The sequence below is a fragment of the Thermobia domestica genome, chromosome 17 (genome assembly GCF_964235325.1).
Source record: "Thermobia domestica chromosome 17, izTheDome1.hap1.1, whole genome shotgun sequence".
Lineage (NCBI taxonomy): Eukaryota > Metazoa > Arthropoda > Insecta > Zygentoma > Lepismatidae > Thermobia > Thermobia domestica.
Genome location: NC_137470.1, coordinates 170,679,851 through 170,692,749, shown reverse-complemented (window position 1 = coordinate 170,692,749; position 12,899 = coordinate 170,679,851). Strand labels below are relative to the sequence as shown.

The 12,899-nt window shown below is 37.0% G+C and overlaps 1 protein-coding gene across 2 annotated transcripts in view; it reads left to right on the top strand.

Annotated features, from left to right (window-relative positions):
* Positions 1–12,899, top strand: part of LOC145674494 (uncharacterized) — a 277,738-nt gene that overhangs the window by 198,994 nt on the left and 65,845 nt on the right. The window contains exon 3 of one of the 2 annotated variants that reach the window (XM_081744634.1): positions 5,000–5,125. The exons of the other annotated variant lie outside the window; for it this stretch is intronic. Coding sequence (XP_081600760.1) covers positions 5,000–5,063 — 64 coding nt within the window. The 3' untranslated portion in view covers positions 5,064–5,125. Of the gene's footprint in view, positions 1–4,999; positions 5,126–12,899 lie in introns of those variants that run through there. 2 annotated transcript variants of the gene reach the window in all.

The window sequence follows — 12,899 nt, the reverse complement described above, 5'->3', positions numbered from 1 at the left end:
GTATGTTACCTTCGTCAGCTACATCTTATATGTGTCCATTTGTATGTGAGATCCTGACCGCCTATATTGTTTCATACGGAAAGTACGTATAGATAGAACACTTATACAGAAAGACTTGTGCAGCCGCACCTTCTAAGTTCAATAGCTCAGATAACGTGTAATTGAATCATACAATGGGGATGTCAGAACTCACAAGTTGAGCCCAGAATTTTGTGAATTTTGTATTTGGTAGAGCACAAAGTGTGGGATCTGACCTGGGTTGCATTTAAATAAAATTGAACATATACAAAAAAGACAAATTGTGATGTTGAAAGGGGTTGAAGTAGGTGTGAAGGGAATAGCGATTTTGATTGGTTAATCTACTAGTACTCACTCGTGTGTCTCGGCAGGGCCGCGGTGGCTTAGTGGTAGAGCGTTCACCTCTGTTGCATGGGGTTCCTGGTTCAAACTCTGCTCCCGCCAAGTGAATTTTGTGGTGGACAAATACCGTGTGCGTGGGTTTCCTTGGGATTCTTCCACTTTCTTCATTTCATTCATTGCTTATCATCACCGTCTCCTTTACGACCGGCATAAACGTGGGACATAAAACCCAAAAATTTCATTTTTCCGTGTGTCTCGGTGTTCCGTCCTTGCTAGATCCTTTTGGTGCGTTGACGTTCGTCCATTTATCTCATTGGTCTCCAGAGTGGTAAAGCAGCTGGGAATTAAGAGACAGCGCAGTCTAAACAAGAAAGCCAATATTTTAGCGAACGTTGACTTAATCAAAATCGAAATTACTTTGTAAATAATTTCATATTGTTGTCAACATCTATACAACGTTGGCGATGACAAATGATCCATAAGCTAGAGCAAGGTATAACTTGTAGCAAACTTGAAATTGTTGCTCGCACTGTTACATCTTGACTCGTATCAAATCCAACTGCAAAAACTCTCCCAACCGTTTTGATTAATGTCCCTTCCGGGTTATGTCCTAGTTCATTGACAGTTTCTTCTATCACGTAGAAGAAGTGCAGACTATGTAGACCAACCATAGGTGAGGTGATGACAGGAATGCGGACAGGGAAACAATCGGTTGTTTTATTCATTAAGAAATTACATGTGTAAGAAAGAGATGACAGACAGCAAGAAATCTTCCTTGTTTTAAGAGGAAATGAACTTAGAAAAAATAATTGAAATATGACTCATTATTAAACAGACGATGATGTTTTTCACTGAGTTGAATTTAAAATGAAATGTCCCAAAGTTCAAAATAAAATAGCTTATAATGTATACACATTCTAATATCTTCAAACCCCCCTGAAATCAAAGTCCCACAAAACATTTCGAAGAGAAAAGAAAAATAATTCACTTTCAGCTTTCCCTTTATATATATATATATATAAATATATATAATATCATCCGTTCAGTCTTCATGTTAAAAGTCACAGCAGCAGATAAAGTTTGGAAAGAAAGCATAAGGTAAGAAATGATGAATACAGCATAAATGTTCACAACACTAACACAAGTGATAGAAGAACAGTCAAGGCCAAATAACGTAAACACAACGTCGATGTTGTAAACACAGCATCACTAAGCACAAAATGTAGGTCTGGAAATCACTGTTCCGACATACTTATACATAACATTACTGGAATGATTATTCAGTACAAGTATATTATAGGAGTAGGGTAGACAAGTTTATTATAGTAACATCACAAAAATTAGGAAATACAGTCAATGACTGCCTGAAACACGTAAGATATGAGAAGGGGAAAATAATTGGATAAAATAATGGAATAAATAAAAATCGATGAAAAATAAAGGAAATAAAATAAAAATTCAAACCATGATCCATTTATATAGATAATAAATAGAACTGCAATTCCGATAAAAGTTTGATTCTAAAATCAAAAATAATTATTACACGGTAGAAGAAAAAATAATTTAGCCACCCATAGAAAAACAGATAGAACAACACAAAAGAATGTTGATTTCAGGTTTTAGAAAAACGAATTTTGGAGAATTTAGTTCCACAATGACCAAAGTATTGGCAGAGTTAATAGCCCCCTGCACTGGTTATTAAAACCTTAACGAAATCAACATGATAGGCTATCACCAAAAACATTCCTAAATCCCTGACTAAAATATGTGGAAAAAGAAAAAAAAAATCTTCTTTCTTCTTACATGAAAGCAGAGAGACGTGAACCCACAAGAAAATGTGGCATCAAGTCCGTTCTTAAATATAAAGAAATACATGTTATGTAAAACTCAAATCTTCATTAATCGTAAATCACAATCCATCTTCATGATGAAATAAGTTCACTATATATACACTGCAGGCAATGAAAATTGTCCATTTATAAAATCACTAAAACTCGCACAAGAGGTTATGACAGTGTATATTCCTTTCAAAAGAATACATTGACTAAATATATTTCCAAAAAGCAGTAACAAGGAATTCAAAACAAAATAATCCAGGAAAATACACTTTATTCTTCTTCACTTGCACATTTCGATCATTAGATTCATCTTGAAAAATACAAAAAAATTGTAGGAATTCCTTCTTCATTACTATCATAACATGGATAGCATGCAAATATCAAATCACAGTTGTGTCTGTCTTCCCCTTTTCTTTCTTCTGCAAAGCATAGTGTGTCAATAGGATGGTGATTTGGCGCCAAAATACTAGCTGTTCAGGTAAATATATAATAAGCTGTTGATTAGATAAGCAAAAGAAAAACATGTTCTACAAAGTTAGCCAACAGTTCTAAGTGATTAAACAAAACAATGATGTTAATATGAGTATTCATTTTCCTTTTCTTCGTTGTAATTGTTATTGCCATGATGACACGGCTAGTGTCAAAACAAAATTCGTCACCAACTTCACAGATGTTCCTAATCTATCAAATCTTCATTTGAGAACCGTCTTTTTTTAAAAAAAATAATAATAATAAATAAAACTTCATTCCAGAGAAACAGCGTCCACTTCTTTTCCTTCTTCCAATGGAAAATACACAGGTAGAAGACGCTGGTAGAGATCCCAATTCTCGTTATCAAAAATATATAACACAATGCGGTCTACGTTGTCCAAATGATCCTCTAAGAATTTGCTTATATTTAACAATGCAATTCTCGCAGCAGGTTCCATAGGGAAATGAAACGCACCAGTGGCTATGCAGGGAGATACCATAGTTGAAAATTGATTATTAAATATGTGAAAATTGATTGAAAATTGAAACCATAGTTAAAAATCAAAACAATTATTATAACAATTCTCCAAAGGCTTGTTGTTCGCGTCCCTGGGCGTTCGCGACATGTCAACAATACATAGTCAGCGGGAAGATTATAGCCTAGAGCAGCGTTTCCCAACCTGTGTGCCGCGGCACACTGGTGTGCCGTGAGTGGGCCGCTGGTGTGCCGCGAGGAATCGAAAAAAAATATTAATTTTAGAGGAATCAAATTGTAAAACGTAGGGAAAAATGTATATTTGTGTTTCACATTACTATGAACCTCTACTATGAATATACAATTTTAAGTGTCATACCGGGTTACTGTTCTGTACATTTCAAATGACCATTATTGCTTCTATATTGTTGCAAACTACTCCGTAACTTGAAAATTTAAAATATCATTCAATTATTTCGACAAATTACCTACACTTGTGTTTTAAAAGTAAAAGAGATTTGTTTGTTCGTTCGTTATTTAGTGATCTAAGATTGGATACAGTTTTTTAAAAAGAAAGTGTACTTTAAAAAACCTGAGTCCAATATTCCATTAAAATTGTTTTTTTTTATTTTTAAATTAGAATGAAAAATAAGCATAATGATTTACCACGGGGAGAAACCAGTGATCGAGCTTTCTTCTCTGTGAGAATATCAGTAATCACAGAAAGAATGCCTCTGTGTTTTATATTTACAAATAATATCTATAAGTGTGCCGCGAGAATGCAAGTAACACCCGTAGTGTGCCGCAACTTGAAAAAGGTTGGGAAACGCTGGCCTAGAGGAATTTTCACTTGTCCCGGTTTCAAAGATCGTATTTTATTACAATCTTTACGAAGTCCTCCTGTAGTTTCTTGGATACTCCTATCTGCTCCCCCTAGTGGAATAAGTAATTCATTCGTAGGGCTAACAACTGCTTAGCTTTAATCATAGCCATGTCTCCACGACAAACATAAATTTTCTTATTGACTTCAGTGTTGGCACCAAACTTCGGTTTCAAACCAGAACAATTTTTCCCTATTTCAGCCCAAGTGGGTAGTTGGTTAGCAATCACATGTTCACAACACTTTACAGATGGAATGTTCTTTTTTTTCTATCATGTTCACAGCAGGGGCGGATCCAGGGGGGGTGGCGATCGCCCCGATCGCCCCCCCCAAGAAGAGGAAATTTTCTTATTTTTTATATATAAATAAAACCCATCCCAAAGTTTGGAGCCCTTAAAAGTAGCAGTATGACAACCCACCGCCCCCCCCCAGAAGTCGGTGCTGGATCCGCCCCTGGTTCACAGCAGAATTGAAAATAATCTCACAATTAAAATATTAAAAAATGTTGAAGTAAGATATATTAGGGCTTTAAAAATAAAAATGAGTGGCCCCATTTAAAAATGCAATTTATTATTATTGATTTGTATAGAAGAAAATAAAATTTTTAAATTTGTAAGTATAGCATAGTGGGTTGCGTGCCACTTAGGAGATTTACACCCACAATGATAAATGACTTGTTACATGCCAGATGGCAGAGTTTTTGTTGATTTTTTTTTTAAGTGGAAAGGGATATTGTAGTAAAGAAAGGATACTTACAAGGTACAAGTTTTAAGCTCCATTGCTGCTTTTTGAAGTTTTGATTTAAACTGTATGGAACGAAGGATGGATTATTTATTTATTTATTTATTTTTTGCTTTTTGCTTGTGTTTTTTTATATAATTGAATTTTGTGACGTATGATGGTGAAAAATAAAAAAAAATGTTTTTTGTAAGTTTTTTTTTTTTTTTTTTTTTTTTTTTTTTTTTTTTTTTTTAGGAAAGTACATCACGTTACGAGATGTTTGTTTTGGAAAAAGCAACGGGCCGAGAAGTTTATGTAAAGGTTACCTGGCTGTTGTTGTTTTTGATGAGAAAGTTTTTTTTTATGTACACAACTTTGACCATGTTGTTACTTTTTAATTATTGTGTACGAAAATGTACACTAAAATATAATATTAATTTAAAAAAAAAACTTATGCATTTTTAGGTGCCGAGTATTATATGACACAATGTTGTTCTTCTTTCTTCCCTTCTCTAGTTGTTCCTCTTCCTGTACTTCTACACGCCAAGCATTCGTCGTAGCATCCTCCAGGACGTCTTGTATATCATGTCTTCCTCTTCTCCCTCAGTTTCCTTCTCCTGTTTCCCGTAGTACTTCCTGAAACTTTGAGCTGCAGTCGAATCAACCTTAAATCTTCCCCGTGCAGTCTTGAACTTGACAAAATAGGAATTTTGGTGCTCAATATCCTGAATGATTCCTGGATCAAAATAACGTCCATTAAAAGCTCTGGTGGACTCATTCGTCATAGTGCTGTCCAAAATCCACACCTTGTCTCCGATTTTGAAACTGGGATTTGAATGACGCTTGTTATAAAATTTCGTTGCTGTTTTATGTCTCTGGAACCATTTGTCATGGTATTAATCGCGTATCTCTTCAAGTTGCCGCAATCGTTCAGTGTTGTCCTGAAATTGACAGGGGGTGTCCAAAATTGCTTCGTGGAGCATCTTACATTGGTACCCAAACAACAGTTCAAAGAGGCTGTATCCAGAGGATAAGTTGACAGATGAATTGTGGGTCAACACAACAGATGGCAGCAGTTCAACTCAAATTCCTTGATCTTTGTTACACAACGCAGATTTCAGTAGTTCAATATTTCGGATGGCTATCTCGGCGTTTCCGTTAGCATAATGTGCTTGAACATTTACAAATCGAATCTTGGATCCAATCATTGCACAAAACTCCTTTAACAAGTTACTAGTAAACCATGGACCTTTGTCTGTGACTAGTTCTTTAAAAATACCATATTTCAAAATTACGTTTTCATAAAGAAAACTATTTACAGAAGAAGCTGTAATATCTACTAGTGAACCGCAAATAGTGTAGCGAGTAGCAGCATCAACGACTACAATCAAATATTTATGCCTCAAAATGTTACTGGGGAGTACACCCCTCCGATATCAAGAAATAATCGATAAAAGGGAGGTACTTCAGGATACGTCTGCAAATGTACCATAAGCAGAACCAGGTTTGTTCTTGGTCGTCTGACAGGTTAAACATTCCCTGCATTTCTTGGATGGCGGAGTTTTTTTTTTTTTTTTTTACCGCTTTGTTGCGATTCCTTTCATTGAGCTGAACATAATTACAATTTATTTTGTATTAATTTGTGTTCCGCCCACCATTAGAATTTGTTGAAATTCTATTTGTTTTTACCACCCTCTCGATTTGCAGTGTAATTTTGTTTTTTGTGTATGTTTTTAGACACGTGGGGCTTTATGCAGAGTCATTCTGACGCGTGATTAGTGCAATACTAAAGCGTTTGACTAACATGTTGCCTCCAGTAGTCAGTCCTTTAGTATGACGCTAAGTCATACGTCGAAACTACTCTGCATAAGGCCCATTAATTTTAGAGATATTTTGGGAATATGGTGAATTTAGGTATCATGTCACAAGCTCGACTTACGTCACTAGATTCTATTTTGCGTCCTACATTTTTTAATGGCAATTATGGGGAAGATATACCTTTTCTTGGATATCTTGAATCATACTGCGTCATTTATGAGTTTAATGGAGTCAAGAAGCGCCATTTGCTTTCCTATCTATTACGAGACGGAGCCTTAGCGTGGTTTTTAGCATTAACTAGAACAGACGAATTCGTGAACTTATCGTATAGCCTATATATATTAAGAAACGTATGATTACATTATTTGGAGGCTTTGTAATTAAGAAAGTAACGGAACACACCATTAGATCAAGAGATCAGAGAGAGGGAGAATCCATCATGACGTATATTTATGACAAGCTAGATCTCATACTTAGTTTTGACAAAGCCAGGGGTGCCCACAAGGGGGGGCTATGACGCAAACTGCGTCCTTGAAATATTTTGGGGTTAATATCTATATAAATATGTTTGATGAGGGGGTGGTAAAATTAATCGAAAAGAAGATTTTTTTCATGGAAGAACACCTACGGATAGACAATTGGGGGGGTGCGTCATAGACATAAGGGGGGTGGGCACCACTGACAAAGCCATGCCTTTTCAGAAACCGATCAATTTTTTGGTGGAAAGGTTGTTGCCCCAGTACTTTAAACTGACATGTAATAAGTCCTTTACGTCTGTTGAGTGGTTGTGTGAATTTTTATTACAAAAACAGTCAGCTGAGTTAATTGTGAATTGTGAAGACGCATGTTAAAGCAAAGTGTAAAGAGCAAGTATTACGATACAGAACACCGGAATTCATTGCAAAGATAACTGATGTCTCGTTGCATGATAAGTCTCATGTCTCACTTCCTCTCGATGAACAACAGCAAAGAAAAGAAAAGCTTGCACTTTTAGAAGCTCATGATATCCTCTGGGAAAGAATGCAACAATCATCACTCCGTAGATTCTATCTCGCTTGAACAACATAAACTTAACTCTCATTCTTCTTTTCATACATCTGAATGTAATAGCGAGGTAAATAATAATAAGTGTAACAGAATGAGCTCTCTTATGAGTACTTCCGTTGTTCTTACGAATAGGCATAACATGCGTAATCAAAATCATAGGACGGTTCACACGAATAATACAGGGTGATTATTTTAAAACTCACAGATTTCATTTGGGTCTAGCATTTCTAACTGAAGTCCGATTTTCATGCGGTTTGTGGCAAATGATCAAGGAAGGATGGGAGATTTATGGGATTATGTTTACTTGTTTAAATTCATCCGGGGTAAATCACGCCTCAAGAAAAACAGCAAATTTTTGCCAGTGTACCTTACAATTGGAACGAGGTGTGGTGCGGTGTGGAGATTTGAGGTTTTTTTCGTTATATGGCAACCTAACTAAGGTCAAGAAGAAGCAGGAAACTGGGCCTCTGTATTGGGAATTGTGCTGTATTGTTCTGTGCTACTGTGTGAGTATGATTAGGGCACAGTGAGAATAGTGTATTCTTTGGAACAACACGAGTTTGTCGTTAAAAGTTTTGTAGAACGGAATTTGTTGTTGCTATGGAAAAGGGCATTCAGAAACAAATTTGCTTCACGTTCTGCCCCAGACAGGAACATAATGTGGTCGCTAGTAAATAAATTGGAAGAAACAGGATCGCTTCTGAGTGAGACAGGGACGCATCGGACCCCCCAGACGGCTGTTGTGGAAGATGTCAGTTATCGACTCCTTAGGTCGCCCAAGAAATCTCTTTGTCGTTTGTGGCAAGAAACCGGCTATAGCTATCCACATGTGATTTATGGGTGTTACTACTAACTCTTAATTTGTATTCTACAATTTCGCTTTAAAAATCCAAAACCTCATTCCAATTGTAAGGTACACTGGCGAAAATTACTTTTTTCTTGAGGCGTGATTGATATTACCCCGGATGAATTTAAACCAGTACACATAGTCTCATAACTCTCCCATCCTTCCTTGATCGTTTGCCACAAACTGCACGAAAATCGAACTTCAGTTAGAAATTCTAGACCCAAATGAAATCCGCAAGTTTTAAAAGAATCACACTGTAATACACATTGTCCGGACAAGACATGGTACACTCGAATGGTTGTAGTAACAATTACGATACTTTAAATAGAGACAATATTTCAGGTAGTAGAGGGGGACAAACTTTGAAAACCCACACTATTACTATGTCTATTGTTAGGGCAGGGACGGATTCAGTACGGATTTTGGGGGGGGGGGGCGTGGGTTGTAATACTGCTACTTATAGCTACTTCTAAGAGCTCCAATCTCTGGGAAGGGTTTTATTTTCATATAAAATAAGAAAGTTTCCTCTTCTGGAGGGTGGGGCGATTGCCCTCCTTGATCCGCCCCTGTGTTAGGGATAGGATATTGCCTTGTATACAGATTAATAATAGGCAGAAAGAGTATAAGGCCTTGTTAATTTGTGGTAGTCAAATTTCAATCTCTACTAGGAAGCTTCTTCCTCGTAATACCAAACTTGTAAAAAGACGTACCATCATCCGTGGTATTTCGGGTAAAGGCCTTGAAACTAAGACTTTCAGAGTAGTAGACAAATTTACTTCTTCTGTTTTGTTGTGGAATGATTGGTTGCTTCTTCAACATGTTACTATTAACCAAAAAATTCATGTGGTTCACATAGTTAGGTTTGGGAAACCCACTGAACACGCGCTACCTGAGAGTCATGCTGTAGCTTCAGTTTCTGAACAAACAGCGAACTTAGTGCAAGCGTATTTCATTACGGTAAAATTTGTTACCTTACTGCAAAAATCAAGTGTTTCAGTGCCTGTTCTTAAAATTAATGATTTAGTGGGCGTTAAGAATATTTTGCAACCGAATGAGAAAATCTGTTCTAAGGCTGACATTTTTGTGAATCAAGCTAGAGTAGATTCTGCAAATCCTGTCATAAGAGTAATCAACCCTACTGATAAAAAGTTGTGTTTAGAGAAAAATCTTTACTTAGGTGCTGCTATTGACATTAGGCCGGGTGCACATTACCCAAATGATACAGATAGTATACAAAATCATGGTTTAGGGGCAGTCAACAAGAAAACAGTAACTTTCCTCTTGGTTTTGACATTAAGCGTGTGGACATTAACCCTCAACTTTCCGATAGTCAAAAGCAAAAGTTATATTCTGTTGTAATTGGAGACGGATTTGATACGAGTCAAGATGTAACAGCGCGAACAACAATTTCAAGTTTACCAAAAAGTTATACCTTGCTTTAGCTTAGGGAGCATTTGCCATCGCCAACATTGCATAGTTGTTGAAAATAATGTGTCGTTTTTTACCAAGTAATTTCAATTTTGATTAAGTCAACCATCGCTAAAATGTTGGCATTCCTGTTTGGACTACGCTGCCTCTTAATTCCCAAATGCTTTACCGCTCAGGAGACCAATGAGATAAATGGAAGAACGTCAACGCACCAAAAGGATCCATCAAGAAAGGAACGCCGAGACACACGAGTGAGTACTATAATCTGTTTCACGTAACCTGATAGGAAAAAAAAGTTTTTCCCCCCCACCACACTCAAGTACAAGTGAATGTTCGTATTCCGTCTTCCACCATCAGCCCCCGCACACGGGTATAGAGTATATCTAAATATATGTAAATAATAAATTACAACTTTTATAATAACAATACGTATTTTAAAACACTTAATTACATTTGAGTATATTAGTGAGGTAAGTAACATGTGTTATTAAAATAGACATTTTATTGAACAGTTGTATTGTTTATTTTTCTTTTTCTTGACAGTCGGGATTGTGACATAATGGGTGATATCAATAAAACGGAGAAGTTACTCATTACGCCCAATTTTGAAGTAGTTACTCGCATTGGTATCAATAAAAAGAGACCTGAGCACTAGTCGCCTCGGCTGACCTCGGAGAAGCCCCGCCCTTTTGAAGTAACCACACCTCTATTCTCGAGCCGAGTAACTACTCTGCGTTTGATATCAATAAAAATCAAAGACTCCTCTGTGATGCTAGTAACTTCTCCAAATTTGTGGAGCAAGCTAAATAGGTGACTCCGTGCGAAATATGGCAGAGTATATGATTGTTTTACTACGTAGAAAAACTTATAAACTGCATAGAAATGTTGGAAATGGAGATTACAAAAAGCATTATAAGTTTATGAAAGAAAATGTAGTGATTAGCACAACATTTTTAAAGGAGAATCAACCGAAATTCGGAGTGATGGACTACGTAATGATGAAAAGATGCGGGTTTTCTTCAAGGGCGCCGATCCTGTGGGGGCCCGGGCTCCCCAAAACTCATGTGGGCACCCTATTGTATTTATGAATATACAATATTTGACATAATTAGAGTGCAATTTGTCTTAAAATCCTGATATATATACCTTCTGCATCTGAATGCCCTCCCCCCCCAAATTTACAGAGAAATCGGTGCCCTTGGTTTTCTTGCGTTACGTGAGTGATCCGGGATTCCAGGTCGGAATGTCAGGGGATTCTGGTGTGGCTCAAAGTACTGTCTATGACTACCTGAAAATGGATTGTTTCCGGAAGTGTGCGTAATATACAAACAGCAAAGGCAGAGTGGCAAGAACAATATACATTTCCGGGTGCTATCGGAGCACTTGACTATACACAAGTCGCATTAAAGAAACCTAGTATTTTGGAGAGTAATACGTTAATAGGAAGAGCTATTTCGTGGCTAAGCGGTTAGCGTACATGCCTTTGGCATAGGAGACCCGCGTTCGATTCCCGGCAGGAGCTCATGTGGTTTGGATTCCACGTTAATCAGTGGGTCCTGTCTCATATAGGCACGCTACTGAAAAGGACGTTAAACTAATAATCAACTCAACTCAACGTTGATAGAAAGGGTGTATACTAGGGATGGCCATTTCCGGAAAAAGAGTTTTCCGGTTTCCGGAAATCACATTTTCCGTTTTTCCGGAAAATTTTCCGTCTCCCGATTTTCCGGAAAATTTTCCGATTTCCGGAAAATTTTCCGTTTCCGTTTTTCCGGAAAATTTTCCGTTTTCCGATTTTCCGGAAAATTTTCCGTTTCCGTTTTTCCGGAAAATTTTCCGTTTTCCGATTTTCCGGAAAATTTTCCGTTTCCGTTTTTCCGGAAAATTTTCCGTTTTCCGATTTTCCGGAAAATTTTCCGTTTCCGTTTTTCCGGAAAATTTTCCGTTTTCCGGAAAATTTTCCGTCTTCCGATTTTCCGGAAAATTTTCCGTTTCCGTTTTTCCGGAAAATTTTCCGTTTCAGTTTTTCCGGAAAATTTTCCGTCTTTCTAATTTTCCAGTTTCCGGAAGAATTATATTCCGTTTTCCCTGAAAATGTAGTCATCCCTAGTCTGTAGGAAGTTTAACCTTTTAAAGAGTTCTGGTATATTTATATACCATGGCGTACTATCGTCTTTGACCGCTTATTAAGTTCTATAACAGGTATTTAAGCCGGGATTTTTTTTTTTTTATTTTTCAAGTCAAGGATGGACCAAAGAACACCGCAGATGCGTTTTGAAACCGGATAGTCAACTTGGCGGCGCCAAGTGTTGCGAAGGGACGTGACATTTTTCTTAAGGCAAATTTCAAACCTTTTTCACGCCTTTAGTTTTCAAGATATCAGATTGAAACTTGCATAAGGATTATGTGTAGACCTACCTTTGGGTATTTATCAATTTTTTTAGATCCCTACGTGAAACCGGGGACGGGCCCGAGGGGCGCAAGTGTTACGAAGGGGTGATTTTTTCAGAAAAATTCCGTTTTTTTTCGATTTTCTGGTTAAGGTTTATGATACCGACACGTGGTACCGTTGGTAAGTATGCTCTATCGTGAGAAAAACGAGGTATGAACCATGATCCTACGATAAATAGTAAGGAAGCAGTAGCTGTTTGAGTGAAAGTCTAAAATTTTGGACATCCTTAAAGGGTTAAATTTCTTGCAATCTGACGTCTTTGTTACATTTCTATCTGATAATTCATTGTTAAGAGCTCTTCTTTGTTCTATCAATCTCTCAAGCATTTCATGTATGCTGTTCCACTGAGTTTTAACTTGTTGTATAAGGAAATGTACTTCCAATCCTAATAACCTTTACTGTTTTTCCAGTTCTGACGTTGCCAACGTACTATATTTAAAGTGGGAAACAATCCGACTAACAACACTTAACATTTTCTCGATTTTCTCTATTGCAAGTCCCTTAATTATAGAGAGTTTAGGGTCTGAGCAAAACAACATATGCTTGCATACGGAAGTTCTCGT